Source organism: Sapajus apella, unplaced genomic scaffold, assembly GCF_009761245.1.
Source record: "Sapajus apella isolate SASKATOON/1434 unplaced genomic scaffold, GSC_monkey_1.0 scaffold14, whole genome shotgun sequence".
NCBI classification, from domain to species: domain Eukaryota; kingdom Metazoa; phylum Chordata; class Mammalia; order Primates; family Cebidae; genus Sapajus; species Sapajus apella.
This window is the reverse complement of record NW_022436954.1, coordinates 14,970,402-14,989,217: the sequence shown is the minus strand read 5'-3', so window position 1 is coordinate 14,989,217 and position 18,816 is coordinate 14,970,402. Positions and strand designations below refer to the sequence as shown.

The 18,816-nt window shown below is 36.5% G+C and overlaps 1 protein-coding gene across 1 annotated transcript; it reads left to right on the top strand.

Moving 5' to 3' along the window:
- Nucleotides 1-16,673: 16,673 nt before the first annotated feature.
- Nucleotides 16,674-17,603, top strand: LOC116554472 (olfactory receptor 4S1). The gene has a single exon (XM_032282440.1). The coding sequence runs from the start codon at nt 16,674-16,676 to the stop codon at nt 17,601-17,603; it is 930 nt and encodes a 309-aa protein (XP_032138331.1).
- Nucleotides 17,604-18,816: the final 1,213 nt, after the last annotated feature.

Sequence of the window (18,816 nt, the reverse complement as noted above, 5' to 3'; positions counted from 1 at the left end):
TTCATCTATATAGCGAAGGTGTTTTTAATTAAAGAATTGTGAAAAGTGTGAACTAGGTTAGTGGGTGAAGCTCATGAACAGTGCCCAACCCACTCCAGCTCCACCAAGATGGTGGCAGCCTCAGGTATAAGAAGTGGGAAATCTTTTTTTATGCTACGCTCAGTCTTGTTCAGGTATTCACAGACTATAAGCTTCAAGGGGATGTTTATGGCTTAAGGATAAAGTGAGGATTTGGGAAAGTATGAGAGAAAAGGAAATGGATAGAAATGAGTCCTTGAAGGAGAGGTTGAAGGTGCTGAAGACCTTTAGGCCTGAGAAGGGTAGCCTGGGTTGAGGGCTAATGATCATTGTTTTATTAGTGTCTTCCTTAATTCTTAGAATGGCAAATGACATTGTCGTTACATCGTATTGAGATTCTATGTGGATCCTAAATAAAGTTCATGCCTTCCCCTCAACCTTCCCAATTTAAGGAATGAATCCTAGGGAAAACTGTCCAGAGAGCCACGGAGCAAGGGCGTTTACTGTAGTATGAAATTGGGAGCAATTAAAACTCATATATAGAGAAATTGTTAAATAAATTGTGGGACTTTTTAATAACGCACCGTTAAAAATATCTTTTGAAGAATATCATCTTGTGGGAATGCTTAAAGTGTTAAGGGAAAAAGGCTGAATATAAAACTATGTGTATACTTGATTCAGCATTTGTAACTCAGACAGATTCTGGTAACCAACATTTTATTCTCTGTTTCCATAAGTTTGATTTTTTTAGATTCCACATATAAGTGCGATCATGCAGCATTTGCCTTTCTGTGCTTGGCTTAACACAGTACTCTCCAGATTCATCCATGTTGTTGTGAATGACAGGATTTCCTTTTTTAGAAAGGTGGAATGATATTTTATTGTGTATTTATACCATATATACCACATTTCCTTTATCCTTTCATTCATTGATGGACATTTAGTTTGCATCTGTATCTTGGCTATTGTGAAAAATGCTGCAATGGATATGGAAGTGCAGATACCTGTTTGACATGCTGATTTCCTGTCTTTTGCATATACATCCAATAGCGGAATTACTGAATCACATGGCAGTTCTTTTTTTTAAAATTAATTACTTATTTTAAATTTTGTGGGTACATAGTAAGTGTATATATTTATGGGTTACATGAGATATTTTGATGCAGGCATGCAATGCGTAATAATTGCATCAGGGTAAATGGGGCACCCATCACCTTAGGCATTTATTCTTTGTGTTACAAACAGTTCATTTATATTCTTTTAGTTATTTTAAAATATACAGTTAAATTATTTTTGGCTAGAGTCATCCCGTTGTGCTAGCAAATACTAGGCCTTGTTTATTTGATTTTTTTTTTTTTTTGGCACTCATTCACCATGAATTAGTATTTGATGAATTTAAGAATAACTAGAAAGCAAAACTCTCTGTCATAAGTTTGATTTTTTTAGATTCCACCTATAAGTGGGATCATGCAGTATTTAAGTAAGTAAGTAGCTTTACATAGTTGACAGCTTCCTTGCCAATCTCCACTACCCTTCTAGCCTCTGAAAACCATCACTCTACTCTCTACTTTCACTGAATCTCGATCAGTTCGATTGTTTTAACTTTTCGCTCCCACATGTAAGTGAAAATATGTGAAGTTTAACTTTCTGCGCCTGGCCTATTTCACTTAATATATGTTCTTCAGTTCCATCCATGTTGTTGCAAATGACAGGATCGAATTTTTTTATGGCTGGATAGTGCTTCATGGTGTGTGTCTACCACATTGCCTTTAACCATTTATCTGTTGGTGGACACTTAGGTTGTTTCCAAATGGGGGCCATTATAAATAGAGTTGCAATAAACATGGGAGCATAGCTATCTATTTGACATGCTAAGTTCCTTTCTTTTGAGTATATATCTAAAAGTAGGATTGATGGGTCACATGGTAGCTCTATTTTTAGTTAGTTTTTTTTTTTAAAGCCTTGAAACAGTTTTTCATAGTAGTTGTACTAATTTACATTCCCACCAACAGTATGCAAGAGCTCCCTTTTCTCCATGGCCTTGCCACCATTTCCTATTGCCCGTCTTTTGGATATAAGCCATTTAAACTGGGGTGAGATAATATCTCATTGTAGTTTTGATATGCATTTCTCTGATGATCATAATGTTGAGCACCTTTTCCTATGTCTGCTTGCCATGTGCATGTCTGTTTTTGAGAAGTGTCTTTTGCCCATTTAAAATCAGATTATTGAATCTTTTCCTACAGAGTTGTTTGAGCTACTTATACATTTTGGTTATCAATCCTTTGTCAGAGAGTTTGCAAATATTTGCTTGCATTATGTGGGTTGTCTCTTAACTTTGTCGATTGTATCCTTCACTGTGCAGAAGCTTTTTAACTTGATGTGACTTTATTTGTTCATGTTTTTCTTTGGTTGCCTGTGCTTATGGGGTATTACTCAAGAAATTTTTGCCCAGTCCAATGTCCTGGAGAGTTTTCCCAATATTTCTTGTAGTAGTTTTATAGTTTGAAGTCTTAAGTTTAGGTCTTTGATCTCCTTTGATTTGATTTTCGTATATAGTGAGAGATAGGAGTCTGTTTTATTCTTCTGCACATGCATATACAGTTCTCTAAGCACCATTTATTGAAGAGATTGTCTTTTTCCCCAATGGATGTTCTTGGGCCATTGTCAAAAATGAGTTCACTGTAGACGTACGGGTTTATTTCCTGGTTCTCTATGCTGATTCACTGGTCTATGTGTTGGTTTTTATGCCAGTACCATGCCATTTTGGTTACTAAAGCTCTGTAGTATAATGCGAAGTGAGGTAATGCAATTCCTCCACTTTTGTTCTTTTCGCCTAGGATAGCTTTGGCTATTCTGGGTCTTTTGCAATTCCATATAAATTTTAGGGTTGTTTTTTCTATTTATGTGAAGAATGTCTTTGGTATTTTGATAGAGATTGTATTGAATCTGTAGATTGTCTTGGGTAGTATAAAGATTTTAACAATATTGATTCTTCCAATTTATGAACATGGACTATATTTCTATGTTTTCTGTATTCTCTTCAGTTTCTTGCATCAATGTTTTATAGTTTTAATTGTAGAGATCTTTCACTTCTTTGGTGATGTTAATTTCTAAGTATTTAATTTTATTTGTAGCTATTGTAAATGGGATTACTTTCTTGATTTCTTTTTCAGACTGTTTGCTGTTGGCATGTTGATTTTTGTAAGTTGATATGATATCCTGCTGCTTTATTGAATTCATTTATCACTTCTAATAGTTTTTTGGTGATGTCTTCAGTTTTTTCCAAATACAAGATCGTATCATCTGCAAACAAAGATAATTTGACTCTTTCCTTTCCAATTTGGATGCCTTTTATTTCTTTAGTCTGATTGCTCCAGCTAGGACTTCCAGTACTGTGTTGAATGACTGTGGTGAAAGTGGGCATCCTTGTTGTATTACAGATCTTAGATGAAAGGCTTTCAGTTTTTTTTCAATCAGTACAATATTAGACATGAGTCTGTCACACATGGCTTTTGTTATATTGAAGTATGTTCCCTCCATACCCAGTTTTTTTAACGCTTTTATGATGAAGAGATGTTGAGGTTTATCAAATGCTTTTTCAGCATCAGCTGAAATGATCAAATGGTATCCTTCATCTTGTTGATATGATGTATCACAATGATTGATATGTGTATGTTGACCCAAACTTGCATCCCTGGGATAAATCCCACTTGATCATGATGAATGATCTTTTAAATATATTGTTGAATTCAGTTTGCTATTTTGTTGAGGATATTTGCATCAATATTCATAGTGATATTAGCTGGTAGTTTTTTTTTTTTTTTAAATAATGTATCTTTTTCTGGTTTTGGTATCAGGGTAATACTGGCCTTGTAGAGTGAATTTAGAAGTAATCCCACTCCTCTATTTTTCGGAATAGTTTGAATAGGATTGGTATTAGTTTTTCTTTAACCCATTTCCCAGTTGCTCTGAGAATACTATGCTGGCAATGAGCTGAACGTTTATTTTCTAAGTGGGAAATGAGTAAAATGCTTGGTAGAATTCAGCATTGAAGCCGTGGGGTCCTAGGCTTTTCTTTGCTGAGAGATTTTAAAATTATGGCTTCGATCCTGTTATTTGTTATTGGTCAGTTTAGGTTTTTGATTTCTCCATGGATCAATCTTGGTAGATTGCATGTGTCTAGGAATTTATCCATTTCTGTGAAAATTTCTAATTTGTTTGCATGTAGTTGCTCTTGATAGCCACTAATGAGCCTTTTAATTTTTGCAGTATCAGTTGTAATGTCTCCTTTTTAATCTCTGATTTTATTTATTCAGGTCTTCACTCTTTTTTTTTTCTTAGTTATTCTAGCTAAATGTTTGTCAATTGTTTATTTTTTCAAAAAACCAACTTTTTGTTTTCATTTCTATTTTGTATTATTTTCTTCATTTCAGTTACATTTAACTTGCTCTGATTATTATCTGTCTTCTACTAATTTTGAGTTTGTTTGCTCTTGATTTTCTAATTCTTTAAGATGCTTTGTTAAGTTGTTTGTTTGAAAATTTTCTTCTTTTTTGATGTAGGTACTTATAGCTATAAACTTCCCTCTGAGTACTGCTTTTGCTATATCCCATGGGTTTTGGTATGTCCTGTTTCCATTATTGTTTGTTTCAAGAAATTTCTCAATTTTACTCTTATTTTATTTATTGACCCACTGGTCATTCAGAAGCATATGTTTAATTTCCATGTGTTTGTGCAGTTTCCAACATTCCTCTTATTATTGATTTCTAGTTTTAGTCCACTGTGTTCAGAGAAAGTGCTGAATATTATTTCAATTTTTTTGGATGTTTTCAGATTTGTTTTGCAACCTAACATATCCTTGAGAATGATCCTCATACTGAGGAAAAAAATGTTTATTCAACAGCCACTGAATTAAACGTTCTGTAAACATCTGTTAGGTTTATGGCATAGGTTAAGTCCAATTTTTTGTGTTGATTTTTCTGTCTGGAAAATCTGTCCAATGCTGAAAGTAGGGTTATTGATTTCTCTAGCTATTACTGTGTGGGATTGGTCTCTCTTTTTAGCTCTAATACTATATGCTTTATATATATGGCTGCTCCAGTGCTGGGTGCATATATATTAACAATCATTATATTCTTTTCTGAATTGGCTTTTTATCATTATAAAATAAACGCCTTTGTCTCTTCTTATAGTTTTGTCTTGAAATCTATTTTATATAAATATAGCTACTCCTGCTCTATTTTTGGTTTCTATTGGCATGGAATATCTTTTTCCATTCGTTCATTTTCAGTCTATGTGTTTCTTTATAGGTGAAGTGTGTTTCTTGTAGGCAGTAGTTTATTGGATCTTGCTCTTTGTTGATTCAGCTACTCTATGTTTTTCGATTGGAGGTTTTAGTCTCCTTACATTCAATGTCATTATTGATAAGGACTTACTCTTGCCATTTTGTTATTTGTTTTCTGTGTGTGTGTGTATGTGTGTGTGTTTGTGTGTGTGTGTGTGTGTTTTGGTGGTTTTTGCTTCCTTTTTTCCTGTCTTCCTTTCAGTGAAGGTAATATTTTCTGGTAGCATAATTTAGTTTTTTGCTATTGATTTTGTGTGTATATCTTGTATGTTTTTAGATTTGAGGTTATTATGAGGCTGAAAATGCTATCTTATAACCCATTATTTTAAGCTGATAACAACTTACCACTGCTTGCCTGAACAATCAAACAAACAAGCAAAAAGAATACTAACAAAAACTCTAAACATTAACTGTCTCTCCTGCTTTTTAACTTTTTGTCATTTTTATTTATATCTTCTTTACCAACTATGTCTTGAAAGTTGTGGTTCTTATTTTTGATTGGTTCATGTTTTAGTCTTCCTACTTAATTAAGAGTCGTTTACACACTTCAGTCATAGTGCTATTTAATAGAATATTTTGTGTACTTACTATTACCAATGAGTTTTTAACCTTCAGATGATTTATTTTTTAAAATTAATTAATTTATTTCAATAGTTTTTGGGGAACATGTGGTTTTTTGTTATATGGATAAATTCTTTTAGTGGTAATTATTGAAATTTTGGTGCATCCATCACCCAGTTGGGTACATCGCTGTATCCAATGTGTGGGTTGTTTTATCCCTCACCCCTACCCTCTTACCCCTTAATCCCCAACATCCATTTTATTATTTTTATCCCTTTGTGTCTTCGTAACTGAGCTCCCACTTATAAGTGAGAACATACAACATTTGGTTTTTCATTCCTGATTTACTGCACTTAGAATAATGGTCTCCAACTTCAACCAGGCTGCTGCAAATGCCATTATAATTCCTTTTTATGGCGGAGTAATATTCCATGGTGTATATATGCCACATTTTTTTTTAAATCCACTCATTGATTGATAGGCATTTGGGCTGGATCCATATTTTTGCAGTTGTGAGTTGTGCTGCTATACACGTGCATGTGCAAGTGTCTTTTTAATTTAATGACTTTCTCTGAGTAGACACCCAGTAGCAGGATTGCTGTGTCAATGGTAGTTCTACTTTTAGTTCTTTAGGGAATCTCCATATTGTTTTCTTTAGTGGTTGTACCAGTTTACATTACCACCAGCAGTGTAAAATTGTTCCCTTTTCACCACATCCATGCTAACATCTATTTAAAAAAATTTTTTGATTAAGGCCATTCTTTCAGGAATAAAGTGGTATTGCATTGTAATTTTGATTTGCCTTTCCTTGATAATTATGATGTTGAGCATTTTGTTATGTTTGTTGGCCATTTGTATATCTTCATTTGAGAATGTCCTTAGCCCACTTTTCGATCAAATTATTTGTTTTTTCTTGCAGATTTGCATTTCTCATAGATTCTGGATGTTAGTCCTTTGTCAGACGCAAAGTTTGCAAATATTTTCTCCCATTCTGTGGGTTGTATGTTTACTCTGTGGATTATTTCTTTTGCTGTGTAGAAGCTTTTTAGTTGTATTAAGTCCCATCTACTTGTTTTTGTTTTTGTTGCATTTGCTTTTGGGTTCTTGGCCATAAACTCTTGGCCTAAGCCTACATGTAGAAGAGTTTTACTGATGTTATCTTCTAGAATTTTTTTATGGTTTTAGGTATTAGATTTAAGTCTTTGATCCATGTTGACTTGATTTTTGTGTAAGGTGACAGTTGAGGAGCCAGACATTCTTTTACATGTGGCTTGCCAGTAATCCCAGCACCATTTGTTGAATAGGGTACACTTTTCCCACTTTATGATTTTGTTTGCTTTGTGAAGATCAGTTGGTGGCAAGTATTTGGCTTTATTTCTTGGTTCTCTATTCTATTCCATTGGTTTGCATGCCTATTTTTAAACCAGTACCATGCTGTTTTGGTAACTATATAGCCTTATAGTATAGTTTGAATTCAGGTAATATGATGCCTTCAGATATGTTCTTTTTGCTTAGTCTTGCTTTGGCTATGCGGGGTCTTTTTAAGTTCCATATGAATTTTAGAATTGTTTTTTCTAGTTCTGTGAAAAATGATAATGAATACTTTGATAGTAATGGCATTGAATCTGTAGATTGCTTTTGGCAGTGTGGTCATTTTCATTATATTAATTCTACCCATCCATAAGGAAGGAATATGTTTCCATGTGTTTGTGTCATTTATTTCTTTCAGCAGAGTCTTGTAGTTTTACTTGTAGAGGTCTTTCATGTCCTTGGTAAGGTATATTCTTTTTTTTTTTCCCATTTATTTATTTTATTGCATTTTTGGTTTTGGGGTACATGTGAAGAACATGAAAAATTGTTGCATAGGAACACACATGGCAGTGTGATTTGCTGCCTTCCTCCCCATCACCTACATCTGGCATCTCTCCCCTTGCTATCTCTCCCCAGCTTCCCACCCCCCACCGTCCCTCCCCTATTTCCCCCCCAACTGACCCCAGTGTGTAGTGCTCCCCTCCCTGTGTCCATGTGTTCTCATTGTTCAACACCCGCCTATGAGTGAGAACATGCGGTGTTTGCTCTTCTGCTCTCCTGTCAGTTTGCTGAGAATGATGGTTTCCAGGTTCATCCATGTCCCTACAAAGGACCCTAACTCATCGTTTTTGATGGCTGCATAATATTCCATGGTGTATATGTGCCACATTTTCCCTATCCAGTCTATCGTCGATGGGCATTTGGGTTGGTTCTAGGTTTTTGCTATTGTAAACAGTGCTGCAATGAACATTCGTGTGCACGTGTCCTTATAGTAGAACGATTTGTAATCCTTTGGATATATACCCAGTAATGGGATTGCTGGTAAGGTATATTCTTAAGTATTTTATTTTATGTTTTGTAGCTATTGTAAAAAAAGATTGAATTCTTGATTTGTTTCTCAGCTTGGTCGTTGTAGGTGTATAGCAGTGCTACTGATTTGTGTACATTGATTTTGTATGCTGAAACTTTATTGAATTCATTTATCAAATCTAGGAGTTTTTAGATGAATCTTTAGGTTTTTTTTTTTTTTTTACTATTTTTTATGCTGGAGTGGTTCTCATCTTTAGGGTTTTTTTTTTTTTTTTTTTTTAAGTATACAATCATATTATTAGTGAACAGCAACAGTTTGACTTCCTCTTTACTAATTTGGATACCCTTTATTTCTTTCTCTACCCTGACTGCTGTGGCTAGGATTTCCAGTACTATATTGAATAAAAGTGGTGTAAGTGGGCATCTTTGCTTTGTTCCAATTCTCAGGGGAATGCTTTCAACTTTTCTGCATTATATGTATAATGTGGGCTGTGGGTTTGTTAGAGATGGCTTTTATTATCTTGAGGCATATCCCTTCTATGCTAATTTTGCTGAGATTTTTAATCATAATGGGATGCCAGGTTTTGTCAAACACTTTTTCTGCATCTGTTGAGATGATAATATGATTCTGTGTTTAATTTTGCTTATGTGATATATCATGTTTACTGACTTGTGCATGTTAAATCATCCATGCATACTGGATATGAAACTCACTTGATCATGGTATATTATCTTTTTGATATGCTGTTGAATTTGGTAAGCTAGTATTTTGTTGAGAATTTTTGCATCCATGTTTATCAGGGATATTGGTCTATATATATTTTTTTTGTTGTTATGTCCTTTCCTAATTTTGGAATTAGGTTGATATTGGCTTCATAGTGTGAAAAAGGGAGGATTCCCTTTTTCTCTATCTTTTGGAATAGTATTAAAATTGGTACCAATTGTTCTTTAAATGTCTGATAGAATTCAGCTCTGAATCCATCTGGTCCTGGGCTTTTTTTGTTGGCTTTTGTTTTATTACTGTTTTAATCTTGCTGCTTGTTATTGGTCTGTTCGGAGTTTCTATTTCCTTCAAATTTAATCTGGGAGGGTTATATATTTCCAGGAATTTATCCATCTCTTCTAGGTTTTCTAGTTTGTGTGCATAAAGGTGTGCATAGTAGCCTTAAATGATTTTTAGTATTTTTGTTGTATCAGTTGTGATATCTCCTGTTTCTTTTCTAATTGAGCTAATTTGTATTTTTCTCTTCTTTTCTTGGTTAATTCCTCTAATTATGTAAATTTTGCTATTTAATTTTCACCTGAGTTGTTTTGTTGAATGTACAAATTTAAGGCTATATAGCTGATAACTGCGTAGGATTGTAAAACAGGGTATCATAAATTTGAAAGTCTAAGATGGGAAAAAAAGGGGGTCTTTATAAGGCCATAAAAGGTACTTATGTTAGCATGCCTAATATGTCTTTATATGTATTTATGTGTCATGTACACAATATTTTACTATTAAAGGTATATAAAAGAGCTCTAATTAATTGCTTAAGGAAAAATAAAAGTGCTTAAATCAGATCTAAAAAAGACTAAACAAATGCTGTTTCAAGTTTATATAACTTAAGTAAAATCTTTAATAAATAAGCTAGCTTTAAAATTATTGGTAAAGTAATATTGGAAATGTCTTAAGATTGCCAGCATACACTTTATGTTTGCATCTATTAATCAAGCAGTTTCAATCATGCTTCCTGCCAAACACCATAAGGGGTCAAAATTTGGCATAGGGGTTTCAAAACTATAAACCCAGCACAAAACAGAGTGATCTTTTCTTATGTAATTTTTAATAAATAAGACATTGATATGGGTTTAATGAAAATACCTGCATCTTGAATTTAGTGAGATTACCATAACTTCTAATCCTGTGGCTTTAGGCAGTCTAGTCCACAGACAGTAAGAAGGTTTGCTTTGGGAAAGGACTGTTATCATCATCTTTGCTTCAAAGCTAAAATATAAACTAAGTTTCTCCCAAAGTTAGTTTGGCCTATGCCCAGGAATGAACAAGGACAGTTTGGAGGTTAAGAGCAAGACAGAGTATGTTAAGACAAAATTTTTTTTCACTGTCTCAGTTTTAATTTTGCAGTGGTGGTTTCATAGCTTTAAATCATGGAAATCACAATTTTCATAAATAATCTGAACAAACAGTTAATTACATGAATGCAATAAAAAATGCCCAAACTTTATATTCTAAATTATGACCAGTTTTTCTTGTAGACAAACTGGTCATAATTTAGAATATAAAGTTTGGGTATTTTACAATAATTTATATTGTAGGCAAATATTCTTGCTAAAAAAAGTGTGTGTTTGTTTTTTTAAAGATGAACAAGTTTTGTCTAATTAAAGCTTATTTAAGGATTATGCATAAAACAAGGTAAAAGGAATCAGGAAATTAAAGATGTAAAGAAAGTTATAAAAATAAAGAGGTTTTATTTTTGAGGTAAAAAAGCTTAAAGAGAAATGATTTTATATAAGAAAGAATCTTGTATGATAAATGTAGTCCTAAAATAAAATAACTGGTTGCTTAAAAAGGAGGGATGTTGGAGGCAAACCAGAAAGTCTGAGCATGTCATGAGCAGTTGGTGTAAGTCACAAGAAGAGAATTTATATATTAAAACCCCAAAACCTTTTATATAATGAAGTTGTCATATTATCATTAAGTTTTGGTTTGCTTTGGAAAAGAAACTGAAACAAAAAAAATTTTTTTTTAAAATTAAGGTTACTGACATCAGTATATCTTCCTGCATGTGCTTTTAAAGTCCTTATAACATTGAGTGACAAGGCTTTAACTCCTGGATCTGAAAAGGAAACCATGTTCTACTAAATGTTACATACCGACAGCAACTAAAGTCTCATCTTCAGGCCCTGTAGAAGTTGCCAATCATAATAAACTGCATTCCTGAGACAAAGGGCAAGAAATTAAAGCTACTCAACTCCTCAAAGCCCAGGGATTGTCATTGAAGAGGTGGGCATGTAAGATTGTTAGGGCCAATGTAAATGACTTTACAATGACCTGTAATTTTATTTTGTAATATCAAGTGTTTTAAACATTTTATATTTGACAAAACTTTCCAAAATCAAATTATAAATTATGTCTTTTTCTAACCTAATCTTTTAAGACGCTAGGTTCCCTAAAGTCCAAAAATGACATATTTTGATTTATTTGGTATAAAAATTATACAGAAGGCATTGTCAAATAAAAATGGTGTTTGGTTCTTTTTTTAAGGTGTATATATATATTTTATTGTACTTTAGATTCTGTTGTACATGTGCAGATCATGCAGAATTGTTGCATAGGTACATACATGGCAATGTGGTTTGCTGCCTCCATCCCCCCCGTCACCTATATCTGGCATTTCTCCCCATGTTATCCCTCCCCAACCTCCCTACTCCCCACTGTCCCTCCCCTAATCCCCCCCAACAGACTCCAGTGTTGATGCTCCCCTCCCTGTGTCCATGTGTTCTCATTGTTCAACACCCGTCTATGAGTGAGAATATGTGGTGTTTGATTTTCTGTTTTTGTGTCAGTTTGATGAGAATGATGGTTTCCAGATTCATCCATGTCCCTGCAAAGGACACAAACTCATCGTTTTTTATGGCTGCATAGTATTCCATGGTGTATATGTGCCACATTTTCCTTGTCCTGTCTATCGTCGATGAGCATTTGGGTTGGTTCCAGGTCTTTGCTATTGTAAACAGTGCTGCAATGAACATTTGTGTGCATGTGTCCTTATAGTAGAACGATGTATAATCCTTTGGCTATATACCCAGTAATGGGATTGCTGGGTCAAATGGAATTTCTATTTCTAGGTCCTTGAGGAATCACCATACTGTCTTCCACAATGGTTGAACTAATTTACACTCCCACCAACAGTGTAAAAGTGTTCCTATTTCTCCACATCCTCTCCAGCATCTGTTGTCTCCAGATTTTTTAATGATTGCCATTCTAACTGGTGTGAGATGGTATCTCAATGTGGTTTTGATTTGCATTTCTATGATAACGAGCATTTTTTCATGTTTGTCGGTCTCATATATGTCTTCTTTTGAAAGTGTCTGTTCATGTCCTTTACCCACTTTTGAATGGTTTTTTTTTTTTAAATCTGTTTTAGTTCTTTGTAGATGCTGGATATTAGCCCTTGTCAGATGAGTAGATTGCAAAAATTTTTTCCCATTCTCTTGGTTGCTGGTTCACTCTAATGATTGTTTCTTTTGCTGTACAGAAGCTCTGGAGTTTAATTAGATCCCATTTGTCTATTTTGGCTTTTGTTGCCAATGCTTTTGGTGTTTTAGTCATGAAGTCCTTGCCTATGCCTATGTCCTGAATGGTTTTGCCCAGGTTTTCTTCTAGGGTTTTATGGTGTTAGGCCTTATGTTTAAGCCTTTAATCCATCTGGGGTTAATTTTAGCGTAAGGTGTCAGGAAGGGGTCCAGTTTCTGTTTTCTGCACATTGCTAGCTAGTTATCCCAACACCATTTATTAAACAGGGAATCCTTTCCCCATTGCTTGTTTTTGTCAGGTTTGTCAAAGATCAGATAGTTTTAGATGTGTGGCATTGCCTCCGAGGCATCTGTTCTGTTCCATTGGTCTACATCTCTGTTTTGGTACCAGTACCATGCTGTTTTGATTACTGTAGTCTTGTAGCATAGTTTGAAGTCGGGTAGCGTGATGCCTCCAGCTTTGCTCTTTTTGCTTAGGATTGTCTTGGTGATGCAGGCTCTGTTTTGGTTCCATTTGAAGTTTAAGGTGGTTTTTTCCAGTTCTGTGAAGAGGGTCATAGGTAGCTTGATGGGAATAGCATTGAATCTGTAAATTACTTTGGGCAGTATAGTCATTTTCATGATATTTATTCTTGCTAACCATGAGCATGAAATGTTTTTCCATCTGTTTGTGTTCTCTCTTATTTCCTTGGGCAGTGATTCGTAGTTCTCCTTGAAGAGGTCCTTTACATCCTTTGTTAGTTGTATTCCTAGGTATTTTATTCTCTTTTTAGCAATTGTGAATGGGAGTTCGCTCTTGATTTGGTTCTCTTTTAGTCTGTCATTGGTGTATAGGAATCTTGTGATTTCTGCACATTGATTTTTTTATCCTGAGACTTTGCTGAAGTTGCTTATCAGTTTAAGGAGATGATCAGGTCTTCTAAATATGCAATCATGTCATCTGCAAATAGAGACAATTTGACTTCTTCCTTTCCTAATTGAATACCCTTTATTTCTCTTTCTTGCCTGATTGCTCTGGCTAGAACTTTCAATATTATATTGAATAGGAGTGATGAGAGAGGGCATCCTTGTCTAGTGACAGATTTCAAAGGTAATGCTTCCAGTTTTTGCCTGTTCAGTATGATATTGGCTGTGGGTTTGTTGTAAATAGCTTTTATTATTTTGAGATGCATTCCATCCATACCAAGTTTATTGAGAGCTTTTAGCATAAAGAGCTTTTGAATTTTGTCAAAGGCCTTCTGTGCATCTATTGAGATGATCATGTGGTTTTTTTCTTTGGTTCTATTTATGTGGTGGATTATGTTTATAGACTTGCGTATTTTGAACCAGCCTTGCATTCCCAGGATGAGCTATCAATTACCCAGCTCCCATGTAATTGATAAGGCTGGTCTTGTTCCTGCAGCGTCCCCTCCAATCAGACCTTGCCCCAGGCCATGAGCTACTCCACTGAGAAAGCAAGCTTTCTGACCTCATTCCTCCCCATCTGCCCTTTCTGTAGGTGGCAGCCCCTGTGCTCCTGTGCTTGCTTACTTGTATCCACAGCAGCTCCCACTTGTCCTATAGATCCTGCTCAAGAAAATTTGTGCCCAGACAAAATCACTACCAATTTCAGTTGGGAATTTTCTTTGCCCCACAAACTCTCCCCAATTTCACTGGCTGCTTTCCCCAAGGGCCCTGAGAGATATAGTCAAGGATGGCTTCTCAGGGCTCCTGGAGGCTGGGAGTGCATCCAAAGCACTTCCTGCTGCTACTATTTTTTTTTGACTCCATAAACTCATTTCCTATCTAGCTAAGGTTAAATCCTACTCCTGTGATCTGGATTTTCAGATTTCCCAGTGGCGATGTGTGTTCAGAGGTAGTTTTCTCCCTCTCACACTTTGAGAACTCACAGTTTTTTGCCTGTGTTGTGAAATTTGCAGTGGTGTGCCGCTTGTTTCAAATGATCTGTGAATTCTTTGGGCTTTCCTGGTATATTCCTGCAGTGGTTGTTGGAGCAAAAGGTCATGATATGAATCTTCACATGCTGCTCTGATTTGTCTATGTGAGAGCTACATGTTATTCCTGTCTCCTATTTGCTATCTTTCCCTTCAGATGATTTCTTATTACTCATTAATGTCCTTTTCTTTCTGATTGAAGTACTCCCTTTAGCATTTTTTTGTAGGACAAGTCTAGTCTTAATGAAATCCCTCAACTTTTATTTGGGACACACTTTATTTCTCCTTCATATTTGAATGATATTTTCACCAGTAATACTATTCTAAGGCAAGAGGTTTTTTTTTTTTTTTTTTCTTCAGCACTTATGTCACACTACTCTCTCCTGGCCTGTAAGTTTTCTACTAAAAAGTCTGCTGCCAGATGTATTGGTACTCCATTGTATGTTCTATTATGGTTTTTTTTTTTTTTCGTCTTGTTGCTGTTAGGGTTCTTTCTTTATCCTTGACCTTTGGGAGTTTGATTTTAAATGCCTGAGGTAGTCTCTTTTAAGTTAAATCTGCTAGATGTTCTATGACCTTCTTGTATTTGGATATTTATATCTTTCTCTAGGTTTGAGAACTTCTCTGTTATTATCCTTTTGAATAAACCTTCTACCTCTATCTCTTTCTCTTGCAAATTTCATTGGCTAATTTCAGTGTGGAAAGATTTTCTCTTATGGGGCATGATGGTGGTTTGTAATCCTTGTGGCCCAGACTGCCACAAGGATTAAATGGGATGGATTGGTTGGGTGGGATGGATAGGTTTTGGCACCAGTGGGATGCAGATGTATAGTGTTTGTGTGGCCCTGTTAGCTGAAGTCAGTGGTGACACAGATTTCAGGGATCCTCAGTGGCCAATGCTGTGGATGTTTGTAGTGGCAGCAAGGGTTGTTGGGTTTATTGCTGGTGGTGGCACCTAGGCTCTTCTCAATTTATTCTCCTACTGGGGAAGTTGTGGCTTAGGGAATCCTATTTAACATGGGTCTGTCTTGTGTGCTTCCTCTCGGTGTTGGTGGCACAAGTGTATTATGGGTGGCACCTATTGTGCAGCCATGTAACTGATGCCTGGAGCATGGGCAAATATGAAGGAACTATGATTCTGGGATCTAGAATGATAATGACACTGGTGCTTAGGATGAAGGCCCTCCTGCCACCACATAGGTTACAGTGCTAGAGGTGTGAATGCTTTGAAGCAGCCAGGGAGTCAAGAATGGGAGCATAGATATATGCAGAGTTATAATGGCTATAAGTTGGGGTGGGGACTAACTCTCTGTGGAGGATGAACTGGTGCCCAAAGTGTGGGCATGCTCAGACAGAACTTGGCTCCAGGGCCCGGCATGTGAACTAGCTTGCTCTATGGATGGCCCAGTGCATGATACATGGGTGGGGGCAGGGCAGTCACAGACCCTGGGTCTGAGTGTAAGCCCTCAAGGAGAAGCTGCAATTTGGGATTTGTATGGTGTTAGGGAGGTGGCGGCTCCTTTTCCAAAGCAGCTCAATAGCATCTGCTTCTTGCAGGTGGATAGAGTATGGTTGTGTCTCCCTTTCTAAGATTTCCTGGTGGAAATGGCTTTTGGTTATCTCAGTGGCATAAATGCCAGTGTTCTCTGCAAAGCAGGGATCATGGTGGTTACCACCACATGGCTGATCTAATTGCCTCAACCTTTCCTCTTTGTTCCTAATCATCTCCTGGCATCTCAAGTATGCAGATATCACCAGCAATCCTCCGTGTGTGGTTATTCTCCATGTTCTTGCTCCTCTGTATTACTGTAGATTCTTTAATGGGCCCTTGAGCCCTCTCAGAGCTATTTTGGTTTGTGGGTGGTTGTATGTATACTATATAAATAATATAAATAAATATATATAACATATATATTATAAATAAATATATATAATATAATATATAAATATATAAATAAATATAATATATATCATAAATTATAAATAATATATATAATATATAACATATAAAATATATATAATTATATAGTATATAAGTAATATATATTATATATAAATAATATATATATTATGTATATATTTGGTCATGAGGATGAAGGCTAGTGTCTTTCTTACTCCATAATCTTGGTGGTATCTCAGAAAGCTTTCTTATATCACATAATTTATGTCTTTGCAGAGCCAGCCAGCCACTTTGTTGGTCTCGGGGCAGATAATCCATGGGTGTCAGGAGCGACGTGACTGAGTTTATTTTATTTGGCCTTTTTCAGAGCAAAGAGATGCAGCATGCATGCTTTGTGATATTCTTCCTCTTTCATGTGCTCACTGTCCTGGAGAACCTTCTGGTCATCACCACCATCAATTCCAGCAAGACCCTGAAGTCTCCCATGTATTTCTTCCTGAGCCATTTGTCTTTTGCTGACATATGTTATCCATCCGCTACCATACCCAAGATGGTTGCTGACACTTTTGTGGAGCATAAGATCATCTCCTTCAATGGCTGCATGACCCAGCTCTTTTCTGCCCATTTCTTTGGTGGCACTGAGATCTTCCTCCTTACAGCCATGGCCTATGACCGCTATGTGGCCATTTGTAGGCCCCTGCACTACACAACTATCATGGATCGCCGGAAGTGTGGCCTGCTAGCTGGGGCCTCCTGGTTAGCTGGCTTCCTGCATTCCATCCTGCAGACCCTCCTCACGGTTCGGCTGCCTTTTTGTGGGCCCAATGAGATAGACAACTTTTTCTGTGATGTTCATCCCCTGCTCAAGTTGGCCTGTGCAGACACCTACATGGTGGGTCTCATTGTGGTGGCCAACAGTGGCATGATTTCCTTAGTCTCCTTCTTCATCCTTATCATTTCCTATGTTGTCATCTTACTGAACCTACAAAGCCAGTCATCTGAGGGCCGGCGTAAGGCTCTCTCCACATGTGGCTCACACGTAATCACTGTCCTTTTGGTTCTTGTGCCCCCCATGTTCATGTACGTTCGTCCCTCTACCACCCTGGCTGCTGACAAACTTATCATCCTCTTTAACATTGTGATGCCACCTTTGCTGAACCCTTTGATCTATACGCTAAGGAACAACAAAGTGAAAAATGCCATGAGGAAGCTGTTTAGGGTCAAGAGGAGCTTAGGGAAGAAGTGACACTCCAGAGAATCTCAGTCCAGCCAGGAAATTGGGACACTTTCCATCTTGTAGCATCTAAAATAGACTTTGTATTTCCAGTTTGATGTTTGCAATGGAAACTGTCCTCTTAGCTCTTGTTGTTATAATAATCACACATGTTCTTCAATCCTTTATTCATTAAATACATATTGAATGTTTACAGTGAGGAGTGAGAACACAAAAGTAAGACAAAATCTTTCCCTCAAGGACAGTACAGTCCAGGAGGCTCTTAGTGTGATATTTAAGAGCTCATTCAGGAAACCTGTGAGGGCCTGTGAATGAGGGATGTCTTGAAAGTCCAGGTATCTCATTGATAAATGAATAAAATCACTACATAATCCCTTTGTGTTGGCTAACACAGTGCTCAATGAAATTCATTCTTTTGAGAATAAAAAGCCACTTTACTCTTATCCCTTCAAGCTCTCAGCAGGCAGATAAAAAAATAAATAATAAATAATGTGGAGAGGTTAAGGGATTTACTCAAAGTTGCACTTTAACTCCAGAGCAGGGTGAGGGCGAGAATACAGGTCCCTAAGTTAGCTTTCAGGGCTTTTCTCACCTCAGGATCTCTTGATAAAGTGTGACCAAATGGACACCAAATAGGGATGACTAGGAACTTCTGAAGGACCAAGGAATGATGGTGATGATGACTTGGGATGATGAAGAGAAGAGCCAGGAAGAACACGTTGTCAACACTTCTTTCGGCCGTGCTGATTTTTCTCTCCAGCAAAACAGCTAACTCCCGTCCCCTGTAGCCCCTGTTGCTTTGCTCCATTTTGCCACTGGAGGGAGCCAAGTTTGTGCAGGATGCAATTAGAAGAGCCGGATTTGGTATCTCTCCTAAACATTCATGGGTCATTTAACCTCACTGGGCCTCAATTTCCACATTTACAGAAGGAGACATTGACAATACCAGCTTCGGAAGGCTGTGAGAAGACCTATAAGACTTTGTAAAGAACTGCATCAAAGTCTGTTGTTCAAGGATGGCTGCTAGCTCTGTTTTTAAACAATATCTTCTATTCCTCTTTCTCTTCCATTCACCCCTCTATCCCTGCCTTTCCCTCCAAGCCCTGGTTACCAAGCTATCAGATTATTTCACGTACACTTAGCATGTGCTGGGTGATATTCCTGGGGCTAGAAATACAGCAAAAAAGAAAGCAGACAAAACTCCTTGTAATCATGGAGTTTACGT

What these genes read in the sequence shown, in the direction of transcription:
- LOC116554472 (XM_032282440.1), top strand. Translation starts at nt 16,674, where the DNA reads ATGGGTGTCAGGAGCGACGTGACTGAGTTTATTTTATTTGGCCTTTTT.